Source organism: Mytilus edulis, chromosome 13 (genome assembly GCF_963676685.1).
Source record: "Mytilus edulis chromosome 13, xbMytEdul2.2, whole genome shotgun sequence".
In the NCBI taxonomy this organism is placed as follows: Eukaryota; Metazoa; Mollusca; class Bivalvia; order Mytilida; family Mytilidae; genus Mytilus; species Mytilus edulis.
In genome coordinates, this window is record NC_092356.1 from 40883702 (window position 1) to 40911648 (window position 27947).

General features: G+C 32.0%; 2 protein-coding genes across 19 annotated transcripts in view; one reads left to right on the top strand and one right to left on the bottom strand.

Moving 5' to 3' along the window:
- On the bottom strand, positions 1 to 26609 carry LOC139502181 (E3 ubiquitin-protein ligase MIB2-like). 4 transcript variants are annotated; one of them, XM_071291569.1, is made up of 18 exons: positions 26519 to 26609; positions 18163 to 18398; positions 17426 to 17597; positions 16645 to 16760; positions 13887 to 14081; positions 13202 to 13341; positions 12862 to 12972; positions 11841 to 11945; positions 10736 to 10898; positions 10231 to 10367; positions 9499 to 9647; positions 7274 to 7430; positions 5696 to 5850; positions 5174 to 5300; positions 3674 to 3883; positions 2755 to 2930; positions 1755 to 1945; positions 1 to 1109 (listed from the first exon to the last, which is right to left on the bottom strand). In XM_071291569.1, the coding sequence occupies exons 2-18, from the start codon at positions 18386 to 18388 to the stop codon at positions 871 to 873; spliced, it is 2769 nt and encodes a 922-aa protein (XP_071147670.1). In that variant the 5' UTR covers positions 18389 to 18398; positions 26519 to 26609; the 3' UTR covers positions 1 to 870. The 4 variants fall into 4 exon arrangements, with proteins under 4 accessions (XP_071147670.1, XP_071147667.1, XP_071147671.1 ...); XM_071291566.1 differs by having other exon boundaries at positions 26523 to 26605; XM_071291570.1 differs by having other exon boundaries at positions 26100 to 26597.
- A 163-nt stretch (positions 26610 to 26772) lies between these two features.
- Positions 26773 to 27947, top strand: part of LOC139502182 (segment polarity protein dishevelled homolog DVL-3-like) — a 51515-nt gene continuing 50340 nt past the window's right edge. For 8 of the 15 annotated variants that reach the window (XM_071291575.1, XM_071291576.1, XM_071291585.1 and 5 more), the window contains exon 1: positions 27148 to 27418. In XM_071291575.1, the coding sequence (XP_071147676.1) occupies positions 27258 to 27418 (161 nt within the window). In that variant the 5' untranslated portion in view covers positions 27148 to 27257. Of the gene's footprint in view, positions 27419 to 27947 lie in introns of all 15 variants that reach the window. The other 7 variants (XM_071291578.1, XM_071291582.1, XM_071291583.1 and 4 more) reach the window with 4 other exon arrangements.

Sequence of the window (27947 nt, forward strand, 5' to 3'; positions counted from 1 at the left end):
CATGAATGAAATTATCTTCAATATTACAATACTAAAACATTTCAAATTAAAGCACACATAGAGTGAAATAAAATGAGTGTGAACTTAATGCACATAATTCATGAGGTGATATATAACTTATGAATGAAAGACTACTTGACCAATGAAAATCCATTATAATGTTACAAAACTATTTGCATAAATCTCAATATCAATACTGCACAAAGACTGAATTGGACTGTATTGAGTTTTTTGATAACTTTGAACTGTAATTAAATAGAAACACTGAAATAAGAACATTTAACTAATGTGATGTCATGCTTGCTTAATTTGACTTCATAAATCTGTATGAAATCTATCTTATTCTTTGAGCCTATCAAATTTGTACTTTGACTGTTTCCAAACAACAATCTAGCATTTCACTGGTATATCCATTTCTAAACAAGCTAACAATGACATCCACATTTTGCAACCATCAAATTTTGCAATGGTAATAACAAAACGGTAGCAAGAATTTAACTTTCCTATAGTCAATTTACCTAAGCCATACTTAAGCAAGTTACTCCCATTTTTTCTCAAAATCAAACATAAACTGACACCATCTCTTTAGGTATTGCATTTGAAACATTGACATTCTTTTGTGATTTTTTTTTTTATTTATAAAATAACTATGGCAGAGAATTGTTTATATAAAGGAAAGAAGAGAAATGCCCATGATGTGTAGCAGATACCAACCAATGAAATACTTCGAAATAATGCTACCTTTAAAGAAACAAATGTTTTCTTTAGTTTTTTATTTTATAGAAATTGAAAAATAAATACTATAGTATTTGTATATAAAACTTAATACAGTCCAAGAAATTCGCTCTCTGAAAGACTTCAACCAAATAATCATGCATATAATGGAATCTTTTTAGTAATAGGTTTACGACACATATGACATGTTCGTAATGAATCCCCACAGATATTACACACAGTGTGTCCACATAAAAATGCCATGTTTCGTTTCCTTTCCATACAAATAGAACACAGAAAGTTCTCCTCCATCTCTTGGAGTTTCTTCTGCAGTAAGTTTGACTCCATAACTCCAGCAGCAGGATGTTCTCTAGTCGCTGTTACTTCTGAACCATCTAAAAAAAAGATATGACAAAATTTTAAAAAATCTTAGAAACTAAATTGAGTAGACAAATTTTTCTGTTGAAAAGTATTATATAAATTGATACAGATAAATAAGGCAGGCTAATTTCCTGTTGCAAAAAATAAAATTAGATGAACATTTTTTTCATTTTCTAGATATACTACATGCATGAATAAATGTTTACATTTATGACTTTAAAACACCAGCATACTACTGTTGACTTTATTTACATATGTGTGTAGAAAATAAATGACCCTACAACAATTTTTCTCAGAATTTTGTTTAAGCCATGTATTCAGAATTAAAGGATAGTACAAAATAATTGAGTTGGCATGCTCAACTTTATTCTTTGCACAAGAAGATTGGAGTTTTCTTGACTGGCTATACAGTCCTCACACAGTTGTAAAAGTATATTTGCAAACAGTTATTCATATCACAATGCACATCCAATTCTAATGTAGTTTTTCTGCATCAGTAATCTAAAATGTTTGTGTTTAACAAGTGTTTGCAAGTCACACATTAATTTCAATTGTTTTTGGGTAGCTTTTGTAAAAAATACATTTAGTCAAACCAAATGATACATGTTTAAAATTTCTACTAAACTTTTTCTCACATGGATATCTATTCTATAACATACCTGGACAAGTTTTACTATCTATATTTTCTTTACATGATATACATTTTCTCATCTTCTGACAGCAGTCAAAACAGGTTATAACATGTCCACATGGTGAAAATTTGATACACGCCATGTTTTCTGAACACACCATACATTCTTGTACTAGAGATTCTTTCTCTGATGATGTTTGTGGGTCTGATTTACTGGCCCTGAAAAAAATACCTCAAATATACGAAAAATACTGGTGCATTTGTATACTGCCCTCGAAAGTAATAACGCAATTGTAAAAAAAAAGTATCAATTGGTGAATTTGATCATCTCAAGTGTAAAATGAAATACTAGTACTTGAAGGTAAAATATATAAGAAGTTGTATGACAGTTTTGATGGTAATTATAAGCAAGAAGAACTGATTATTTTTGCTGTCAAATTTTCTCTATCTATAGGGGTTTTCAAAATAAAAGACAAAACTTTTATTTTACCCTCAGTGTTCTATTTTCACCTATATTCCTTGGCATGCAGAATCACCAGACACAATTTTCAAACTTAATACCCCATTCATGATTGTGTCCATGTTTAGGTTCAAAATGGGTCTAGCAGTTTCATAGAAGATTTTTGTAAAAGTTAACAGAGAACTGATATTATGAAAATGACAAGAATAGCTCACTTGACCCTTCTATATCTTTATGTAATGTAAAAGTCATGAATAACTTTTTACAAAAAAATTAAGAATTATCTATTATGAATATATTATCATCACTTACATTTATTCGACTTAAAAATCCCATTCTTATAATTATGAAAGTTTGGTTAAATTTGGCCTAGAAGTTTCAGAGAAGATTTTTGTAAAAGTTAACAGAGGGAATCGAACACAAAGTGATGAGAAAGCTAACTTAGCCTTTTAGGCCAGGTCAACTAAAAAAATATCTCCCATTTGGACCCCTTGCTGTTTGGAAAACAAGTATGAACTGCAACATATTTTGATATCATTCTGAAATTTGTGTGTCCCTGTATACTTACTGTGCTGTAGTAAACTGTTTGATCATTTCTTCAATCTTAGGATCTCCACAAACTTCTAGTGGAGTTTTACCCTGGTTGTTTTTATGCGTCAGACTGGCACCTTGTTGGGCAAGATAACAAGCAATAGCAGCACCCATCTGATCTTCATCGTCTGCCATCCCAAGCTGATTACATATCTGTTGAAACAAAACATTATATAGTCATTGAAACAAGACAAAATAGTAAAAATCTATAGAAACAAGACAAAATAAGACAAAAATAGTGGTCTTCATTACAGTCTTAAACATGTTGTCACAATGTAAACATAACTTGTATAATATGGGAGCAACTATATATGTTGACTTTAGTTTTTGTATCATTAAGTTGCTGTTAAAGACATTTCCCTTACTTATACCCTGAATCGAGTTCTGATTCATAGACTTTTTTCATACTTCATACAAATTTGATGTTTGTCTTGCATCTGAGAGCGACACAAAATAAACAAAAAGATGAAGTGGATAAATCCAACAAGTTTTTATAGTTTGTTCTTTGATGAGCTAATTTATCACTGTCCCAGGTAAGGGGAGGTTTGAGCTCCCACAAATATGTTTAACCTGGCAAAATTTTGTATGTACCTGTCCCGAATCAGGGAACTGTAAATCAGTTGTTGTTATTTAAAGCTAAAATCATTTTTTCTATTGGTATGTAATAAATCAGGTCTTACTTTTCCCATTTAAATTGTTTTTTTCTCATTTGTCACTTCAGTGCCTTTTATACTTGCTATATATGCAGTAAGGGTTTTGCTTATTGTTGAATGCTGAACTGTTATTACTACAACCTATAGTGGCATACCAAATCATCTGATTCTTATACAAAATCTAAGTAAACCCTAGGGGCAATCAAACAATGATTTGTATCATCTTTATATTGGACAACTTACAGCTTCTAACATTGGTGTTGGCTCTCTCTCCTGAGGTACAGACTGTCTCATCAGAGCTACATGTAAACATGTGTCTCCATCCTCATCTTTGACATTTATATCAGCACCTCTGGTTACAAGTAGTTCAATGATAGAAGTATGACCTTGGGATACTGCCAGTAGTAGGGGTGTTTGTTGTCTGTTATTTCTGATCTCAATATCAGCTTGGCCCTTGAAAAGAAACAACAATAAATTCATTTGTTCAAATTGTATGTCAGTATATCTATGTGAATTTGAATTCTCTGTTTGTATATCTCTAACTAAATTCTGTAGTGCGTAACTTTCTTTAAATCTTAATCTTAAGCCATTATGTACATCTAAATTTGTTGCTGTATGTTTTTTCCCCACTCTATTTACAAATATCAACCTAAAAACAATGCTTGTATGTCCATTACAATTCTATAGTAATATGGTTATTCTTGAATTATGCTTGTATCATTTGTCATTTTTTACAGTAGAATTTGTTTTCCATGATCTATGCTTGTATGGCTTTTCATGTTTTATTGTAGTACTGTGAATTCATTTATTTTTGCCATTAAGGTAGTATATTTATCAATGGCCTAAGGGGTCATCCATAATTGTCAACCATTTTCCAAAGTGTACAAAACGTACACTTGGGGGGAGGGGGTTAAAAAATCAACATTTTTACCGTACGCTTTTTTTTTAATTTCCAGAATTTATTTCGTTTCCGTAGGGAAGGTTGATGTATAAAATCGAGAATTGGCTTGGGTGTGTTTCTCTTCTTATTTCTTCTTTATTATTTTCACTTGATGATATTTATTTCGATATCATAATTCTCCTCAATCCGGATAGAACGATTAAAAGATCAAAAGTTTGCAAGCATTTTTAAGTACCCCCGATTGTCAATTTCACCTGCTTTATCATAAATCGTTATCGTTTCACTCTGTTTAATAAACAAAACTGATGGAAACACTAAATTCTTTGAATGTTTTGATTTTGACAAGACGCCATTTTGTGAAAAGATATAACCATGCATTTCCCTTTCTTTGATTCTTAGCATAGTTTAAATGCCCTTTTGTTAATCTTATGCATGCTCTAGGTGCCCTTTTTCATTGGAGTTCCCACTGTGTGATAGGGGAAACACTAATCTTTGAACTCTTTATTTTAACAAAACACAAGCATTACAGATAGATGTCATCAAATAAAACAGTCAGATATGTTTTAGTTTATTTTCAATGCAAATTTCTATATTAAACTTAAATATAATAAACAGGATCTTCTTTTTATTAAGAATGATTGATTCCTCTCTTGAAATCTGAAAATGGTTGATGTACACTTTTTGAGGGAGGGTGGGGGGTCTGAAAAAGTGTACGTTTTGTACACTTTGGAAAATGGTTGACAATTATGGATGACCCCTAAGGTAGTATGTCTGTTTATAATATATGTTAAGCCCTGGTCTATGCTTGAATGTTTATTCATGTTTTATGTTAGCATGCTTACTTGAGTCAGCAGTACATTAGTGACATCCTTATGGCCATTAAGACCAGCTAAATGTACAGCTGAGAATCCATCATCTTTTTTTATGTCTACAATCTGTCTACACTTCAATAATATCTTCTCTGTAGCACTGCATAAATATATAAACAATGTTATATTCACCTTTTTTGTTTGATCTTACAGTAAAGCAATGGAAAATATTTTATCATTTTTTTACTTTCAATTTAATACAATCATTATACCTATTGATATATTCATAACAAAAGTGTAAACTTGCTGTGGAAAAATGTACTCTTTTTATTCTACTTTTAGAAGCCTTAGTAAAAATGTGGTATAAAATAAGATCTATTTCAACTTGTTACTTTTATATGACTCAATTTAAATAAAATTCTAGGAAATAAAAGCAACAGTTGAAGTGAGACAGAGGTAAACATGTCTCTATAAAAAGATAAATTATATATGCTGTAAATTTCCTCTGTATGTGCAAAACAAAACATTAGAACTATAATATATAATATAACTTACAAGCTGTTTCCTTTAAGAGCAGCATGGTGAAGCACATTGAATCCTCTTTTATTCCGTAGTGTAAAGTCTATTCCATTATAGCAGACTAACATATCAATAATCTGTCTGTTCTCTTTACCAATAGCATCATGGAGACATGTATCTCCATAGGAGTCCTGCAATTTTTATTTTTTTAAATCTATTTTGATTTAAGTTTGCATGATATCAATCATTGTCAATAGATATATTTACACTCGTATGCAAATTTCACACAGTTTCCTGTAAACTTTGACATCACAATTCAAAACAATTGACCTCACACTTATAAAGTGATTGTTACTTGATGTCAGAAGGTTATTCAGAGTAGATATAAGGTCATTTGGAGACAAAATTCAGCTGAATACCAAAAGTGTAAATATAGTTATTCAAAGACAAATTAGAATCTATGAAAAAGTAACAGTTCAAATATAAAGCAATACAAGGGATTCTTAAAACAGAGTATTCCTTCACAACCCATCATAATTCTACTGTTTTCTTGAGGACAAAAATATCATCTTTATCTTACTCTTGAAGCAACACATTTCTGTGATCTTCTCGCTTCAGTAATTTAGTCTGTAAACGGTTGACAAGGATCATTAACTAGTTAAAACTTAAGATTTTGACATTAAATACCACCATCCTCCTCTCATTGGGAATAAGTAAACCATTTTGAAAAAAAATTAAAAATACCAATTATTCTATATCATGCTGACAAGGTTTTGATTTCAGCTTGACCTTTGCCAAATGATCTTAACAATTTAACCCTCAAAAGGATCAATTAATCTTCATGTCAATTATGTATACCAAGTTAGATGTTTGCTCAGTGTGTTTAATTTGTATAAAAAGTTTTAAAAAAAAGTTGATATTTTACTTCTAGCCTTGATAATTGAAAGGGTAATTTTGTCTTTATTGTGATTATGTACACACAGTTTAGTTATATATGATCAAGGACTTTGTATGTACTGTATTTAAAAGATTTTAGTTACCCTTGGGTATATTGTGATATACAAACAAACATGCATATATGTTATGATGGTATGATACTAAACCCCTAACGGGAAGGATTGTGCCTGATGTTCATATGATGAAATCATAATCTTTCAGTCAGTTTAATTGAAGTCTGGAGCTGGCATGTCAGTTAACTGCTAGTAGTCTGTTGTTATTTATGTATTATTGTCATTTTGTTTATTTTCTTTGGTTACATCTTCTGACATCAGACTCGGACTTCTCTTGAACTGAATTTTAATGTGCGTATTGTTATGCTTTTTACCTTTCTACATTGGCTAGAGGTATAGGGGGAGGGTTGAGATCTCACAAACATGTTTAACCCCGCCGCATTTTTGCGCCTGTCTCAAGTCAGGAGCCTCTGGCCTTTGTTAGTCTTGTATTATTTCAATTTTAGTTTCTTATAAATTAACTTCTTTTATAATAAAAAGCATCACATATTTTTTTTACACAACTGACTAATCGTTATGTCCATCAATCAACTTAATTTGAACTAATAATAAGATTATAGAAATCATTTGATAACACAACACATATAGTACATGCCAAACTTACCTGTATATTTACATTACACTTATATCGCAGTAATATTTTGGCACACTCTAAATGCTGTTTGTTCACAGCAACATGCAACGAACTGCACCCTCCATTATTGAGGGAATTGATCTGAGCTCCTTTCCTCAATAACATTTCCATAATTTCAGCTTGGTAACTGTAAAAATAAATTGTCTCAATAAATTCTTCAACTCATGGTCAATATGTCACTGAAGACTTATTTTTTAAAAGTTTGTAAGGGTTCTGCCGAAACCTAGTGTCTGTCTACTTTTGCTGTTAATCACCGGCTCAACAAAAACGAGGAAAAAAATTAATAAAATATTCCCCTCGATACTATCTTTAGATTGTAGGAAGCTTCTGTCCAAAAATATTAAAAATCCAGGATAGTTTATGAATCTAATGGTCCAAGTACACAGTTATTGTCGTTTGATTTTCGTTGTCCACGAATATAGTCCTTAATGTGGACAGTGTGTTACTTGCCAATTTTTTTAATACCCTGTCCAAATTTATTTCTTCATGTTTTATGCCTCATATAGCAAGTAGGAGAGTGAAATGACATAGTAAAAAAATTTGGGTCAAAATTTTATAATTAAAGTAGTAATTTGGTACAGCTGAAAAAGGTTAAAAATTAGCACTTGGAAGCTGTCAAAAGATTCCAAGAGCTCCTTAATATAAAGTTGTCCATCTTTTGAGTTAGAGCTGATGAAATTTCTATAATTTCGATATAGTGTGTCCCAAAAGTAGTACAACACATTGTAAAATATTAATGAGAAAGTGCATGTGGGATTTCTTTAATTTTTATTTAGTGTCTTTAAGAAATGCACTACAAAATAACAGTGTACTCGGACCTAATAAATGTTTTTAAAACTTTAACTCCAGACTGTATGTAATGTTAACTAGAAGAAAAACTAAGTCCATTTATAAGTAAAATATGGAAAAACACATTCAAAATTAAAATTTTCTTTCAGATACTAGCTTTTGATCATAAACAAGGTTCTGTCCAAGTAGGTACAAGAAGTCCAGGATAGTTTAAGAAAGTTATTTAATTTTTAAAAACTTTAACCACCGAATGTATGTTATGTTTCCTGGCAGAAAAACTAAGTCCATTTATAAGTAAAACACGGAAAAAACGATGATTTTTTTTTAATAAATTTACTTCTGGATACTATCTTTTGATTATAAGCAAGCTTCTGTCCGAGTTTGGTAGAAATCCAGGATAGTTTAAGAAAGTTATTAAAATTTTGAAAACCACAGAGTGAATATTTGTGGCCGCCGCCGACTACTACGACAGAATGTAGGGTCGTTATGTCTTGCTTATTCGACAAAAGTCAAAGGCTCGACAAAAAGTCTTTAGTAAACATAATGGTCTTATGGCATGTGATTCTCAATAAACTTCTCAAAATTACTGTATTGGGCTGCCGGTACATATACACCAATTTTCACATTGTACCCCATTGATTAAAAACTTTCTCTAGTATTTTTTTAACACAGCAACAAATATAATTTTTGCGGTCATATAAAAATCACACATCAGAACAGATAAACTGGCTTGTTCTAAAATTTATCCTAATTTCTGTATTTATGAAAAACAATCACATCAAGATGCATTTGTTTTGTTTGATACTTAAATTTCAAAAACTGTTTGTAAAGTTTTTATAATAGTGCAATCTTTCATTGGCTAAAAGTTGCCGTCAAATCCACAGTTGACCAGGCGTAACTAAGGAGGGACCCGCCATTTTGAATTGATGAATCAACAAATGTTCGATTACTACTATATAATCGAAAATAAAACAACACCTACCTCAAATTCGCCGTTTTAATGTAATTTTATCCGAATTTGAAGCATACAGGTAACATAATAACCTCCAGTTTGTAAGTTTTCATATGTATGACGTCACCTTAAGCCATGACATCTTTGTGCCAAATCATTCATGAAGTTTCGCAGATTTTTTTTTTATTTGACCAATTTAGACATTTTTTCAAGTTTTATCGTATTTTTTCTTTGTGTAATGCATTAGAATCGGAATAACAGTACTGTAGTTGAAGAGTTGCAACCGTCAATTTTGATTTGACGGTCGCAAATCTCCGTTATACTGTCTCCGCTACGCATCGCCAGTAAAACTGCATTTGCGACCGTCAAATCTACAATTGACGATAGCAACTCTTCAACTACAGTACTGTTATTCCTTAAATGGAAAATATGAATGTTCATATCAAATAGTTACCCAAAAGCTGAGTAATGAAGAGCTGTGTCTCCATCGTCATCTTGAAGTTCAAGGTTAGCCCCAGCATCCAACAATATCTGTACAATATCTTTATGTCCTTGATGACAGGCCACCTGTAAGGCTGTTTTTCCTGCACTCTTTAGATCTACCTGTAAATTTTAGTTTCATAACATTTGGTTAAGGCAAACTTAAGTTAGACAACATTATCTATAAATTTTGTGATTTTTCCATTTATAAAGGGGCATAACTTTAGAACAGTAAGAGTGAGGCTACCAAAATTCAAACTTGATCTGTATTTTGTGGTAATAAGCATTGTGTATAAGTTTATTAACATTTGATTGAGGCAAACTTAAATAAGAGAACAGAAACCAATTTTGGAACATACGGACAGACGGACAAGAGTAAAACTTAATGCCCCCTTCGCTACGTCAGGGGCACATACATTTAACTCAATATTGGGTTTTTTATATCTTTTTTGTGTTTTGACTAACCTTGAATTTGCATTCAAAAGATTAGCTTTGAAGAAAATTGTAAGTCTCATTTTTTGCCATTCATCTGAAAATTTCTCAAGTCAGACTGCATAACCAAATATACACTTATTAATGATTCTCTATATTTCAAAGGCTACTTAAATTAATACAAATGTTAAAGTTTAAATAAGGATTTACCTATGATAGCTTTCAGAATATAGTGGACTACATAAAATACTACAATTAGATCATGACGACTTACTTTATCTGGGTGTTTTGTGACAATATCTTTGACAATATCTGTATGTCCTTGAGCTGATTCTCTGACAAGTCTATCAGGACCAGTCTCTATTGAAAGTGATGGCTCCTTCAAATGGTCAAGAAGTGTTTGCATTGAGGCTAAAATAAATTTAATCATGTATATTTCAGGTAATACAGTACACATTTTTTAGCCAACTTTGAACTATTATAATAAACATCCATGAAATCTTACATTTATTTCTTTAAAATTTGATTGTTGACTTTTTTGTTGTATAAATTTAAATAAGATTATAATTAGGTTATTTTGTTTCTCCCTCCTAAAAGGCAATTTTTTTGAAAGATTCAGAAACATACATAATTAGAAAATTCTACTAATAAAATTAACCAGAAATAGCAAAAATATAAGTTTTAAAAACATTTTTGATGAGTTAACTTTTTGTTTACATTATACTATAGACTATTCTACAAGTTTGTACACTGCTTTTAAGATGAAAATCACTACTAACTACTATGTTCTCTATCAGGAAATCGATCAGTGTTATTAACATCTGGCTCTTGTGAAGGTACAGTACAGCAGATAGGGTTTAATGTATATGTGTTCCCATTGACAGTTACTCTCAGATCACCATCAGGGTAAATTGATATAACTCTTCCCTGTTTTCCTAAAATCTGCAAAAATACAAATTTCATGTCATTAAGAAATTACTTTCATATACAAAATGTTTTCCTGTTATGGTGTTACAGCCTTCTACCGCAGAAAAACTGGTTGCACACAACACTATTCATACACTGACCACATCTATAGTTTATGTTTTGCTATTGTAAACCTACTAAATTATTTGGGTACCACGATCTCCCTAGGATTACAAAACAAATTAATATCCAAATGACAAATTGATTTGTCCCCAAAACACGAGTTTGCATGGTGTTATACTGCTTAAACTTGTATATTATAAGGTCTGAGACGTTTTAGTCGTCAATACTCAATACAAATACAAGTATCTTCAAGAAATCGATTGGCATGCAATTTTTTTTTAAAGATGTCTACCTTTTGAATAATTGCGTCCACCATATTGTTTTCAACAAGTAATTTGCATAGAACTTACAAGACATGCTTATAGATTTCCTGAAGTTAAATTGCACTTTTATTGAGTACATAGACTAATATACTAAAATTATATACTTAAATATTAATTTAAGTAGTATAACACCATGTTTTGGGGACAAATCAATTTGTCCTTTGAATATTAATTAGTTCTTTGGAAATCTTGGTACCGAAACTATTTAATTAAAATTTAATATGAGGTCACAGGTTCTGTCCAAAGATTTTCTAAGAATCATTGAAATCTTGTTACTGGTTAAGGTTAAGTTGTTCATAAAAAGTTAACCAACAGCCCTAACACAATCACTTTACATCCCTTATTACATCATACACTGATGGTTGCAGGTTTGCTTTTTATATTTAATAGTGTTTTCTACTTTCCCTTGAAGCATTTTGGTTTTAATACTTAAACAGCACTGACATTACAGGTACATAGTATATAAAGGAAGTCCTTGATTTTGGAGAGGATGAGTATCATTACTTATTACAAGGTAAATATTTAGACTTACTGCTCTCATACTCTCTGACCATTCACCATGTCCTTTCTGTTTTTCTTTGACTAGATGTATATTATGTGACACTTTCACCTGATCATTGACTCTGAATGCATGTACCTTAAGAACAAAAATAATACATAGTTGTAAGACAGACCTATGAAATGTTCTGAGTGCAAGTAAAACTTAATATAAGTACATGTACTGATATTTCATAAATTATTACCTCCATCTATTGTTTTGATCCCTTATAACCAACATCAATGAAAGATTAGTAATAAATGCTGATGCAAAATATCATTAGCAAACATAGCCAAGGCTCCTTGTTGAAGGCTGTACATTGACCTATAATGGTTTACTTTTATAAATTGTTATTTGGATGGAGTGTTGTCTCATTGGCACTCACACCACATCTTCCTATATCTATTATACTTTTAAAAATCAACTAAAAACTATTATTTTATTTTCTCACATCAAATTATCCATATTTCAACTTCTGTTTGCCATTATTTTTAATTCCAATGCTTTTTTTAATCAGGCAAATTGAGGGAAAATTATTAAACTGAAGCAAGCTGTTTCACTTCAACAATACTGATTTCAATACAAAACAACTTTTAACTAGTTTAAGTAAAATTCAAATTAAACTAACCACTTGCAAGAAAGCTATTTACTACCTGCATAAGTTTGGATGTACTGCAAGTTAGAACAGTAAGAACACACTTTAAATCTAATCATAGACAACTCAATTGTTAGATATTGTGCAGACCATACCTAAAGGATAATGTTTCTGATTATAAAATGGAAGTGATGGTATTTTCTTCATATCTAACCTTGACATTATGTATCCCAGTAAGATTTTATATAGGATGCTTCAATCTACGGTTTTCTACAGAAGAAAATGCCTGTCATGTACCAAGTCAGCAATATGACAGTTGTTATCAATTCGTTGGATGTGTTTGAGCTTTTGATTTTGTCATTTAATTAGGGACTTTTTTGGAGTTCAGCATTTTTGTGATTTTTCTTTTTTGTCACTTACCTTAGTTAATGCCCCTGCATGAAATGTCCATCTATTAGAACATCCTTCATATTGAACTCTTACATCTCCCCTGTCAGTTATTCTATGGACGACACCCACTTTTCCAATATACTAAGAAAGAAATTACAAAGAATAGTTTAATCATTGTATATTTATATTTTGAAATCCAACTAAAATAGTTAAAATTTGTAACAGGTTTTATTCACAACATAATGAGAAGTAAACAAGAATATGTCTGCAATGTGTTGTTCTGAACAGGTGTTTTTACAATTGATCCACAAAGAAATCTATTTGAAATGTATGTTACTTTTCCTGAATATTATTGTATTTATTAACATACATCAGCCATTCTGGGATTCCATCCACCATGACCTTCCTGCATGGCCTTGAGAATTTCTGGATCAAGGTCAACTTGAACTTTCTCACCAACTTTAAATGGACAAGCAACTCCTGACTGAGTGACAGAATCTGAAAACTCTCCTGCAAAATTGTATAGGAATAAAATATAAATTTAGTAAAAGTTAATAACTGCCTGCAATTGGTACATGACTGACTATGAACTGTACAAACACTGGATGCATATACCTCAACTTATCTTGACTGGTTTATAAAAATACTTTATGCATCAGTGGCGGATCCAGAACTTTTCCTAAGGGGGGGCCGCTGACTGACCTAAGGGGGGGGGGCTCCAGTCATGCTTCAATGGTTCCCTATATAATCAACCAAATTTTTTCCATGAAAGGGGGGGGGGGGGGGCTCGGGCCCTCCCCTGGATCCGCCTATGTGCATCAAAAGTTTTGAACCTATTAATTACAATTTTTTTAACCACAGGTTTTAAGCAGCCATTTACCAAACCAGATTCAAAATAATTATGTCCTTGTCACTTTATTAGAATATTCAAAATCAGCAGCAGCTTAAGACCTAGACATAGGATTTAGACTTTTTAAAACTTGAACCATTGAACTAAATGGCTGGGAAGTACTTGCAATGTCTACTTTCAATTTAAATGTATAAATATAATTTACCTAGCACTGGCAGGTGTTCTTTATAATAATAAATGCCTTGACCAGCTGTGACATATTTTAAGTCTACTTTTCCTTTATGTCCTACTCTGTATACATTGGTTGATCCTGTCTGCCACGCCACATTTGACACACTCCTCTCTGATTCAGAATCCCATCCTCGAATTTCAGTTATCTTTCCTATTTTTCCTTCTCCACCTATAAATAATATTAAAAGTTTAATAGCTACAAAACTTACTAAATGATAACTGGAAATTTTACAATTAATTTTGATTACTTTATAGTTTATTTAAATGCAAAAATAAATTATTTTCAGAATCTAGATATTGTCATAAAGATCCTGTATGCATTACATTTTTAGTGTGTATTTAGTAATAATCAGGTATTGCGGAAAGTAAAACCAGGTGCTCCGCAGGGCACAGTTTTATACGACCGCAGAGGTCGAACCCTGAACAGTTGGGGCAAGTATGGACAAAACATTCAAGCGTGATACAGCTCTGAATTTGGATTGTGATCAAATTTTTGACATTACATGGTTTTTTTTTTACACAAAACAAATGTCAAGATTTTACAAATCAATTAAAGATTTCTTCTTCAAACTTTTTAAATCTAAAATTAAATAGTTGACACAGCATAGGTTTCTGACACAGAATGAATGTGGTCTAATGAACTTAAAAGTATTTTTTTGCCTTTGAGCAATTCACTATGCTGTTGAATATCAATCCTCTCAAAAAAATGTTTGAAGAAATTTTCTTTTTATTTATGAAATCTGAAATGAGAAAAATTTAACCCCCCCCCCCTCCCCCTTTTTTTTCACATCCCCGTTTCCCTTTTTCCAAAACTGATATCAATTCAAATTTCTAATGGAGTTTGCAACAATAACTACTCTTTTAAATACATCAAAAAATATTAAAATGTAAAATAAAGTGCTTGTTATCACTGAATGGTAAAGATTGGTTGGTAGTAAAAGTGAATATACATTGTTTATTGTATAAAACAATAAAAAAAACTTCATCAGCAACATTTTATATTGGCAAATTTCCAATGAAGTTATTTACATAAAGTTATTGGCAAATAAAAATAGAAAATGACATCATAGTCATGTCTGGCAAATGTCCAACATACATTATCTAAAAACATTTTAGATAAGATAAGGAAAAAAAGCTTCATCAGCAACATTTTATATTGGCAAATTTCCAATGAAGTTATTTACATAAAGTTATTGGCAAATAAAAATAGAAAATGACATCATAGTCATGTCTGGCAAATTTCCAACATATATAATCAACTACTATTCTATACAAAGAAAGATAACTCCAATTGAAAATTAATTGCTATTGCACAATATTGTGCAATTAGATATTTCTTGCTATTGTGCAATACTGTGCAATTGAAAATTTCTTGCTATTGTACAATACTTGATATGGAATCCTGATATGGACCAACTTGAAAACTGGGCCCATAATCAAAAATCAAAGTACATATTTAGATAAAGCATATCAAATAAGCCCAAGAATTTAATCTTTGTTAAAATCAAACTTAGTTTAATTTTGGACCCTTTGGACCTTAATGTAGACCAATTTGAAAACTGGACCAAAAATTAAGAATCTACATACACAGTTAGATTTGGCATATCAAAGAACCCATTTATTCAATTTTTGATGAAATCAAACAAAGTTTAATTTTGGACCCCCATTTGGACCAACTTGAAAACTAGGCCAATAATTAAAAATCTAAGTACATTTTTAAATTCAGCATATCAAAGAACCCCAAGGATTCAATTTTTGTTAAAATCAAACTAAGTTTAATTTTGGACCCTTTGGACCTTAATGTAGACTAATTTGAAAACGGGACCAAAAATTAAGAATCTACATACATAGTTAGATTCGGCATATCAAAGAACCCCAATTATTCAATTTTTGATGAAATCACACAAAGTTCAATTTTGGACCCTTTGGGCCCCTTATTCCTAAACTGTTAGGACCAAAACTCCCAAAATCAAACCCAACCTTCCTTTTATGGTCATAAACCTTGTGTTTAAATTTCATAGATTTCTATTTACTTATACTAAAGTTATTGTGCGAAAACCAAAAATAATGCTTATTTGGGCCCTTTTTGGCCCTTAATTCCTAAACTGTTAGAACCAAAACTCCCAAAATCAATCCCAACCTTCCTTTTGTGGTCATAAACCTTGTGTCAAAATTTCATAGATTTCTATTCACTTAAACTAAAGTTATAGTGCGAAAACTAAGAAAATGCTTATTTGGGCCCTTTTTGGCCCCTAATTCCTAAAATATTGGGACCAAAACTCCCAAAATCAATCCCAACCTTCCTTTTGTGGTCATAAACCTTGTGTTAAAATTTCATTGATTTCTATTCACTTTTACTAAAGTTAGAGTGCGAAAACTAAAAGTATTCGGACGACGATGACGACGCCAACGTGATAGCAATATACGACCAAAAAATTAAAATTTTTGCGGTCGTATAAAAAAGTATCTACTATGAAACAGTAATACATATCTGTTTGTATTGTAAATCACTTAAAGACTTTATGAAAAATTAATAAATTTATGGAACATGTTTATTAATACAAAATTTAGAATACAGCAAAGTATTCTAAATCTGGATTTTTGTATTCATAAACATGTTCCATAAATTTATCATAAAGTCTTTAATTAATTAACAATACAAACAGATCAGTGCTGCTGTGTTAAAATAAATATGCATTTAGCTCCACATAGAATAATAGGATCAGACTTACCGTCTTGATTTCCCCAGTCCCAATCTGGTCCCCGTACAACTCTTGCTCCATTAATTAATCCCTGGGCTCTCACTTTTGTACTATTCAATGTATCTTTTCTTTTTGGCATTTTCACTCTAAAATCATGTGAACACAAGTACAAATAAGGTATGAATGTATGTTGTTTGAAAATTTACAGCAAACAGTGGACTGAAAAATAGTCTTAGTTTTCATTTCTTTGAAATGCTATAATTAACCAGGAAGTGATAAGGATCAATGCTGAAATTCTGACTACTTGAACCTGTATTGTCCTTAATTATGTATATCATTAGAGGGTTAAAACTGGGTATAAATTATAAATAATGTAGTTTGCATGTTATGTACATATAAACAAACTCATATGTAGTTTTTAACACTGCAGTTTCAGTAAGTTTTTAGCACCAGGTGGCAGGTACTCCAAGGTTGTAAAAATCCCAATACAAATTATTGTTGATATCTATGAAATCAACACCTTACAATCTATATTAGATTTTTGAAAAAGTGTTGAAACATTACAGTAATTAGCCAAAACTTGTCATACTGAATGTGAATTCAAACCCCTCTCGTGCAGGTGCACTTGACTTCTTTCTTAATTGACTAGCACGGTCAGTTTTCCTATTGAAATTTTTTCCCGCAATCTCCACAAAATAGCCCAAAAGTGGTGCTTAAAAGTGGCGTTAAAACACAGAACATAAACAAAATCATTTTTTTTTACCAATTACATACCCTCTTACAAAGAACATATCATAACTTAATAACTTACCCTTTGGAGGAAAATGTTTCAAGACGTAGAAAGGCATGACCAAGATCATGCTTGTCATTCATATAACAATCTGTACACAGATCATAGTCTAAACACTTAGTACACTTCCATCTCATACCAGATATACCCTGGGTCTTACAGATATCACATATAATGTTTGGATGTTTTACACCTACAATTCACAGAAAAAAATCAACATCAAAATAATTATGATAATCAAGAGTTTAAAGTTTTAAAAAAAACCACATAAAATTAAATTACATGAATAAATGTAAGAGTTCACCCATTCCAGCAACCACAGGCATTTTTATAACTTGTAATACTTGTAATCAACATATCAGACCAGAGTTCAAAGGTAGTGACATTTTGTACAAGTAAAAGCACATCTTTAACACTCACTCTTAATTGGAAAAGCGGTTTTTTATTGTTCTGCATGTATGCGCTGTAACATTTTATTAATCTTTGATCTTTGAATATGTTTAACATTTTAAATTAACAATCTTCGACTAGGAATATAGCATGAATAAGTGACATGATTGTGTCTATATACATGACATAGTGATAAACGCATTTAGAGTTGGTTTAACCAAGTTCTGACTATTTTGTTTTTAAATTTTGATGTTGATATATTTTAATATATCAATTTAATCTCGCAAATTGAGGGACTTCTGAGCAGACAACTTCAAAATTATAATTATAAATCACTTCCAAGACATCTTATCACCAAAAATTCTTACCAACTGGTGCATTATCCAGCACACGAAGGTCATATTTTCCTTGGTAACCCACTCTGTAGTTTGTACGTGATCCAGAATCCCATTGCACAACGACTGTTTTATCAGGTGAGGTTGAACTTCCTGGCTTTCCTATCTCAACCACAGTCCCTATGTGACCTTCACCATCGTCCTGGTTCCCCCATTTCCAATCTGGTCCACGAGTCACACGCAAACCAACTTCTAGCATAGTTACTTATCTAAAATCAAAATACATTATTAAATGATTATTTAACAAAAATAAATTTACTGATTTGTATCGAGCTTGCAACTTGGTGCCACTTCTTGTCTACTCTTTGAACTCTATATTTTTACATGGAACCACACATATACTTTTATTTGGCCTTACTGTTACATAGTCGTTAAGCATGATACATTGTAAGTGCCCATACCAAGTTTCCTAGGATATTTTTGAATATATCTCCCAATTGATATGATATTCCAGGGCTTGTATTTGCTATCATGGTATCCTTGATAGAGGGTTGCTGCTCACAAGGAAGCTATTAAACCAAGAGTTTCAAAATGTGAAGTTGAAATCATTCCTTCATAAATTTTATAGATGCCATCACAAGTTGGTTGACCATTATGGAGACGTAGTATAATTTTGTACCCTTTGGGCCCCTTATTCCTAAACTGTTTGGACCAAAACTCCCAAAATCAATCACAACCTTCCTTTTATGGTCATAAACCTTGTGTTTAAATTTGATAGATTTCTATTTACTTATACATCTGTACTTAAGTTATGGTGGGAAAAACAAGAAAAATGCTTATTTGGGCCCCTTTTTGGCCCCTAATTCCTAAACTGTTGGGATCTCAACTCTCAAAATCAATCCCAACCTTCCTTTTGTGTTTATAAACCTTGTGTTTAAATTTCATTGATTTCTATTTACTTATACTAAAGTTATTGAGCAAAAACTAAGAATAATGCTTATTTGGGCCCTTTTTTGGCCCCTAATTCCTAAACTGTTGGGACCAAAACTCCCAAAATAATTTCCAACCTTCCTTTTGTGGTCATAAACCTTGTGTCAAAATTTCATAGATTTCTGTTTACTTAAACTAAAGTTATAGTGCGAAAATCCAAGAAAATGCTTATTTGGTCCCTTTTTGGCCCCTAATTCCTAAAATGTTGGAACCAAAACTCCCAAAATCAATCTCAACCTTCCTTTTGTGGTCATAAACCTTGTGTTAAAATTTCATAGATTTCTATTCACTTTTACTAAAGTTAGAGTGCGAAAACTAAAAGTATTCGGACGACGATGACGACGACGCAGACAACGACGCCAACGTGATACCAATATACGACCAAAAAATTTTCAATTTTTGCGGTCGTATAAAAACAGAGAATTTTGCAATATTGATGCGAATTGTTTGGTATTTTAATTGAGGACACTTGCAGGTAAATAATTCAACCTCTGTCAATCAATATTCATGTGACCTTAAATTTTACCCCTTAGCTAGAATTTCATTCTGCATAACTTAGCCATCTTTAGTTTTGAAAGGGAAAAAATGCCATCATTGAAAGCGATATGAGGGTCAACCATTTCATTGACTGATTCAATCCACAAACAAGAGGCTCTCAAGAGCCTGAATCGCTCACTTTATATTTTTTGCTTAAATCTTCCATGAATGATTATTTTGGGTTTTCAATTTATATAAATGGTTCTGGAATTCTGTCATATCTTCTTCAAAAGCAAAAACAAGAGTGGACACACTGAAATGTCTCGTTTGTCTCGTGTTCATAATATAATTTATGATGAAAGTATAAAAAAACATTGTATACCCCAAGCATTAAATTATTGCTGTTTACAGTTTATCTACATGTATAATAATATTCAAGATAATAACCAAGAAGAATGTGTCCACAGTACACGGATGCCCCACTCGCACTATCATTTTCTATGTTTAGTGGACCATGAAATAAACGTGGAATAAATTCTCTAATTTGGCATTAAAATTAGAATGATCTTATCAAAGGGAACATGTATACTAAGTTTCAAGTTGATTGGACTTCTACTTTATCAAAAACTACCTTGACCAAAAACTTTAACCTGAAATTTGCACTATCATTTTCTATGTTCAGTGAACTGTAAAATTGGGGTCAAAACTATAATTTGGCATTTAAATTAGAAAGATCATATCATAGGGCACATGTATACTAAGTTTCAAGTTGATTGGACTTCAACTTCATCAAAAACTACCTTGACCAAAAACTTTAACCTGAAATTTGCACTATCATTTTCTATGTTCAGTGAACCGTAAAATTGGGGTAAAAACTATAATTTGGCATTTAAATTAGAACGATCATATCATAGGGCACATGTATACTAAGTTTCAAGTTGATTGGACTTCAACTTCATCAAAAACTACCTTGACCAAAAACTTTAACCTGAAGCAGGACAGACGGACGAACGAACGGACGAACGAACAGACGAACGGATGGACGCACAGACCAGAAAACATAATGCCCCTCTACTATCGTAGGTGGGACATAAAAACAGCAAAATTTCCTTAAAATTACCAATTCAGGGGCGGCAACCTAACAACGGGTTGTCCGATTCATCTGAAAATTTCAGGGCAGATAGATCTTGACCTGATAAACAATTTTACCTCATGTCAGATTTGCTCTAAATGCTTTGGTTTGTGAGTTATAATTATAAACTAAAAACTGCACTTTACCCCTATGTTCTATTTTTAGCGATGGCGGCAATCTTGGTTGGTTAACCAGGTCACCGGACACAATTTTTAAACTAGATACCCTAATAATGATTTTGGCCATGTTTGGTTAAATTTGGCCCAGTAGTTTCAGAGGAGAAGACTTTTGTAAAAGATAACTAAGATTTACGGAAAATGGTTAAAAATTGACTATAAAGGGCCATAACTCCTAAAGGGGTCAATTGACCATTTCGGTCATGTTGACTTATTTTTAAGTCTTACTTTGCTGAACACTGTTGCTGTTTACAGTTTATCTCTATCTATAATAATATTCATGATAATAACCAAAAACAGCAAAATTTCCTTAAAATAACCAATTCAGAGGCAGTAACCTAACAATCGGTTGTCTGATTCATCTGAAAATTTCAGGGCAGATAGATCTTGACCTGATAAACCATTTAACCTCTGTCAGATTTGCTCTAAATGCTTTGGTTTTTGAGTTATAAGCCAAAAACTGATTTTACCCCTATGTTCTATATTTAGCCATGGTGGCCATCTTGGTTGGTTGGCCGGGTCACTGGACACAATTTTTAAACAAGATACCCCAATGATGATTGTTGCTAAGTTTGGTTCAATATGGCCTAGTAGTTTCAGAGGAGAAGATTTTTGTAAAAGATAACTAAGATTTACGGAAAATGGTTAAAAATTGACTATAAAGGGCCATAACTCCTAAAGGGGTCAACTGACCATTTCGGTCATGTTGACTTATTTGTAAATCTTACTTTGCTGAACATTTTTGCTGTTTACAGTTTATCTCTATCTATAATAATATTCATGATAATAACCAATAAAGGGCTGCGCTTTTGTGCATGATACGCCGTTGCTCTTTTAACTTGTCTTTTATGCTTTAAATGAATTTATATGATCAACTAGAAATATATATACAAATCAAAAGGGATGTTACATTAATATATTCACCAAAGTTTCATAAAATCCCCCTTTTTTAAGTATAACAAGAATGTGTCCTCAGTACACAAATGCCCCACTCGCACTATCATTTTACATGTTCAGTGGACCGTGAAATTGGGATAAAAACTCTAATTTGGCATTAAAATTAGAAAGATCATATCATAGGGAACATGTGTACAAAGTTTGAAGTCAATTGGACTTCAACTTCATCAAAAACTACCTTGACCAAAAACTTTAACCTGGAGCGGGACAGATGGACGGACGAACAGACGGACGAACGAACGGACGCACGGACGAACAGACCAGAAAACATAATGCCCCTCTACTATCGTATGTGGGGCATAAAAATTCATTACTTAAGAAAACATAAAATCTAAAATTTATAAAAATGGAAAGGCAGCTTATGTCAATAGATATAAACAATTTATCAAAGTTGCATAAAATTTTGTGAAAGTGTTAGTTATTGTCCCAAAATTGGAAAATCCCCCCTTTTTTTAGCATAAAAATTCATAACACGGAAATGTAAAATCTGAAATTTAAAAAAAATTGAAAGAGAGCCTACATCAATAGATATAAACAATTCACCAAAGTTTCATGGACATTGGTGAAAGCCTTTTTGAGTTATTGTCCAAAGTGTTGAAAATCCCCCTTTTTTTAATGAATAAAGCCCCATAAATCCAAAACTTAAAATCTGAAATTTATAAAAATTGAAAGGGAGCTTACATCAATAGATATAAACAATTCACCAAAGTTTCATGGACATTGGTGAAAGCCTTTTTGAGTTATTGTCCAAAGTGTTGAAAATCCCCCTTTTTTTATGAATAAAGCCCCATAAATCCAAAACTTAAAATCTGAAATTTATAAAAATTGAAAGGGAGCTTACATCAATAGATATAAGCAATTCACCAAAGTTTCATGGACATTGGTGAAAGCCTTTTTGAGTTATTGTCCGAAGTGTTGAAAATCCCCCTTTTTTTATGAATAAAGCCCCATAAATCCAAAACTTAAAATCTGAAATTTATAAAAATTGAAAGGGAGCTTACATCAATAGATATAAACAATTCACCAAAGTTTCATGGACATTGGTGAAAGCCTTTTTGAGTTATTGTCCGAAGTGTTGAAAATCCCCCTTTTTTATGAATAAAGCTCCATAAATGCAAAACTTAAAATCTGAAATTTATAAAAATTGAAAGGGAGCTTACATCAATAATTATAAACAATTCACCAAAGTTTCATGGACATTGGTGAAAGCCTTTTTGAGTTATTGTCCGAAGTGTTGAAAATCCCCCCTTTTTTATAAATAAAGCCCCATAAATCCAAAAATTATAACCTGAAATTAAAAAAAAACGAAAGGGAGCTTACGTCAATAGATATCAACAATTCACTTAAATTTCATGGAAATTGGTGAAAGTGTTTTTGAGTTATTGTCCGTAGTGTGGACGATGGACGGACGGACAGACGGACAACGGTATACCATAATACGTCCCGTCTAAAAGACGATGGGCGCATAAAAACATCAAAATTTCCTTAAAATTACCAATTCAGGGGCAGCAACCTAACAACGGGTTGTCCGATTCATCTGAAAATTTCAGGGCAGATAGATCTTGACCTGATAAACAATTTTACCCCTTGTCAGATTTGCTCTAAATGCTTTGGTTTTTGAGTTATGAGCTAAAAACTGCATTTTACCCCTATGTTCTATTTTTAGCCATGGCAGCAGGGCTTTCCATTGAAGCCGGTAGCCGGCGGAAATCCGCCGTTTGCGGTGGCTTCAAGTGCCGGCTACTTCACTGACAAAAATATAAATTCAAAAAGAAAATAATATCTTTTTCAAATGTTTACAGGCAGCCGAGAGACGTATTTTCGCAAAGTCGCGGTCACGATAAACAAGGATGAAAAGTCAGTGTTTACCTTGGGCTAAATATAGTTCACATGAATTCAGGTCACTGATTGGTTGTCTGTTTAAAGTCAGAATGCATCGTTTCTTTTCAAAGATAACAAGAGAGACGTTCCGGTGGTCATTGAATGATAACAATAGAGACGTTCCGAGGGTCAATAACTCGTTGGCTTTTTTACTTTTAAAACGTGAAGACAATCAGATAGGATGACAATCTTATGTTATGGAATAATATCAGTCAAATTAAAGAAAGTGTAGTAGATCATAATGTTCAGAATCTTGAAAACAGTATCTTTTGAAGTTCATTTTTCAAGGCCCACGTGGTGTTCAGAGAATCAAGGTCAAAAACGAAAGTAGAATATTGTCGACTCGACCTCAAATAAATAACATTTCCAAATAATTTATGTATCCGACTTATTGAACAGTTTAAAAGAGAAAATCAGAGGATATATCAATTTTCTGTCAATGCTTGAAAAATAATTGTATGATTTTAGTTACGCGTACCAGTCTTTAGAGAGAAAAGGGGGGTCATTTGTTTACAAATGCACGTAGTTCTGCAAAATAAATCGATGAAGATTTTTAACAAACCGGATTATTATATAAATAAATCTCTTTTAAAAGTAAATGAATTTTAAGCATAAATAAATGAAAATAAAAAACTATAACATAAAAAAAAAAAGTCTTTGAGATTTTTTTTTTCTTTAATTTCATACATAAAAAATGGTCATTTGAAAGATGAAATTAGGTGCCAGGAGATTGCGAGAATGCAGGATTTTGCTCTATTTATGGCAGAGCTTCTGGGGGCCTTGAGCGGCCCCCAGACCCCCTGCCGTAAGGCACCAAGCTTACAGCTTGGTGGACGTCCGGCTTCGCCGAACGCATGTTACAGCCGCCTATAATTTTAATTCAGCCTTCTACTTCAATTTCAATGGAAAGCCCTGATGGCGGCCATGTTTTTTGATGAAATGGGAATTAAAACACAAACTTTATTCTAGATACCCTAGGAATCAATCAGATGAAGTTTGGTTTGAATTGGTTCAGTAGTTTCAGAGGAGAAGATCTTTGAAATAGTTTACGACGACGACGGACAAACGACAACGGACGCCAAGTAATGGCAAAAGCTCACATTTCCTTTTGGAAAGGTGAGCTAAAAAACAATTTCTTTAGGTAAAAACCATGATTAACATATAAATCGGTGAAGACGAATTTGACAGCTAATTCTCCTTTAAGGGAGTCCATATGGGTTCAGTAAACAGGATTTTTTATGCCATACACCAACAGGAAATCCTGAATGATACACCATTCAGTGTGTAAAGAAAGTGGAAACAGTTTCTGGGATCTTTAGCAAATTAAAGGGGCACTAGCTACGAGATATATACAAAATCTAAAATTTGATTTTTTTTTTTGTTCAATCAATAATGAAAGTGAAATAGTGAAATAACAATTCGCTTTTGCAGCCAAAAAGGTTCAATTTTGTCAAATTACGCTAAGAAACATTGATAATTAGTTATTCACTTGCAAGTGAATGAGTCAACCTCTTAAAACCCGTATTCATGTGAACTTCAATTTAACCCCTAGCTAGAGATAGACAACGCATGCATTGTACGTGTACTGGTTATTTAAAGAAAAGGAATGACAACAATGAAAGTGAAACTACGGTAAAACATTTGATTACTAATCGATGCACATAAAATCATTCTTATACTGTTAAAAACAATGAGAAACATCTATTTTTAATCTATAAAATATAATCAAACAGACCTATAAAGCTCCAATTGCACGTGTTGGTTTAATCTATTCATATCTTTATTTATGTTTACATCGCTTTTATGGTCATCTGAAGTCAAATAGATAGTTAATTGGATGGCGTCTGGACTAAAAAACAAACGAAACGAACCTATATATTATCTACCCCATGCTCTGTAAACTGTTTATTTTAGACGTTTGATAGTTAGGATTAATCACGATTAATGTTTTACATTGTTATAAATCAAATATGAGAATTTGAATCAAATCGGTGTTCATGAATTTGACAGCTAGTGCCCCTTTAACATGTACATCATTGCAACATGTACTATAATGTCTTTCAATAGTAATCAATCATTTCAGATTTTGAGATATACCTTTGCCTTCAACTCTAGTTCTGCATTTTAAATTTTGTCTGCCAGTTGGCAGTATTTTTTTTCTAAATTACTTCAATATAAATTTCCCATATTTTACCCATTAATTCAATCTACTATAGAAGCAGTATCATGAACTTATCAGTGCTTATTGATTATGAAATTAAAGTGGTGTTTAACAGGTCTCTTAAATTATAAAATGTACATGGATATATTTGGCAACAAATTATTTTTAGCTTGGAGATATTTTTTAAAGACTATACCTCAAAGTATTTCCAACAAATTTCTGTATCATTCAACATAATTTCAAATACATGTATATTTACACATCCTTCATGAACCATTTAGAAAAGGGACACTTATGTTAGTTCATAAGGGTCACAGTCACAATCATGTTATATGGATTTCATTGAAAATGGACACTGTAAAAATGCAGACTTTCATGATGTCAATTTACAGAGAAATAGATTAAACTGGCGCTAATGATTGGTTGTTGTCATAAAACGTTGTAATGAATTTAAGTTGTGGTTTCCGCATTCCTTACACCAAGTCTGGCCATGTTCGTGTCGACCTTAACATTTACAATTCAAATTTGGGACCACAGGTACCGAGAGGGCTTGACACTTTTACAATGGGCCAGATATATCAATCTTAACTGCGCTTTTCAGACTCCCAAAATTACCAACTTGTTGATTTAATACATCGTGATGCTGAAAATTCTGAATATGTTGCTGGCGGAAGTGCTTCCTTCGAAAATCCGCAGTGAATAAATGTTGACAAATAAAAATTGAAAAAAAATAAAATAAAGAAATATTTCTTTAGAAAATTCTCATCTAGTCACATGCCAATAAAATATTAAGAAACAAGTGTCTCAAAATGAATCTGTCTTAATCTCAAACTTTTTATTCTTATTTTACCAAAATTTTGCCATGTTTTGTTGAATAAAAAGGATGATTCATCATGTCTCATGAAATTCATTGGATTAATAATCTGTTAGACATTTGCAATTGTGGCTATTTCTATATATTTTGTTAATATTCATTTATTTAATGTACAATATTTTATCTGATGCTTTTTTCGGGCACTTGTTTTTGAGAAATTTAAGAGAACCATTTGAATGTCAATTACTAAATCCGAAACAAAGCAAAAGTCAAAAGAAATAGTTCTGTATGCGAAAATAGAGAAAATCATTACAATTTACCAATGGATAATTTCTTGATTTTAATAAAACTATCGATTTTTTTCTTATCAAGTGATGTGAAAGTTTAAGATATTTAATTTTCATTTTCGGAAACGAAAATTAACTGATTGACATACGGGTTTCAATTTGGCACTGAACAGAAGAAAACATTTGGACGCCATTTTCCACAGAAACTTGATAATCATTGTGGATTTAACAACATCAGACATCCTCCTTCGGGATGGAGGAGACCAAAATCATCTATTATATAGATGACGAAGACACTCCTTATTTAATCAAACTACCTATTCCCGCTGATCGTGTAAATCTTGGTGATTTTAAGAACGCTTTAAACAGACCAAATTACAAATTTTTCTTCAAATCGGTGGATGATGACTTCGGGTAAGTTAAAGCCAGTTGCACACCATGAAAGATCTAGGTGCCCGCAATAATGTTTAATTCAGATTTTCAGAGTATTAGTTAATACTGTCACTTTTGCAGTACGAGAAAAACAACCAGTAGACTACTGGTAAAAAAATATAATTTACAAATAACATAATTTCATTGTATTGCATTAATATACACCTTATCGTGTATTGCATTAATATACACCTTATCGCTATTTGTCTGCCATTACTGGATATCACACAGGTTCACGTAAAATTTTGACTTCATAAAACAAGATATCCGATGCCACAATGGAAAAGTGATTGTTGTTGACGTCAAAAGTTCAAGCGGCCGGGTCAGCCGGGGTTGGCGATAAGGTCAACGGAAAAAAAGTCACAGGAAAAAAAGTCACAAAACCTCTAGGAAAAAAAGTCACAGGAAAAAAAGTCTCAAGAAAAAAAGTCACAGGAAAAAAAGTCACAATTATAAAATTATTTGAAAGAAGTATATAAAATGTTTTATAAGAAGTATGTTGGAATGCACA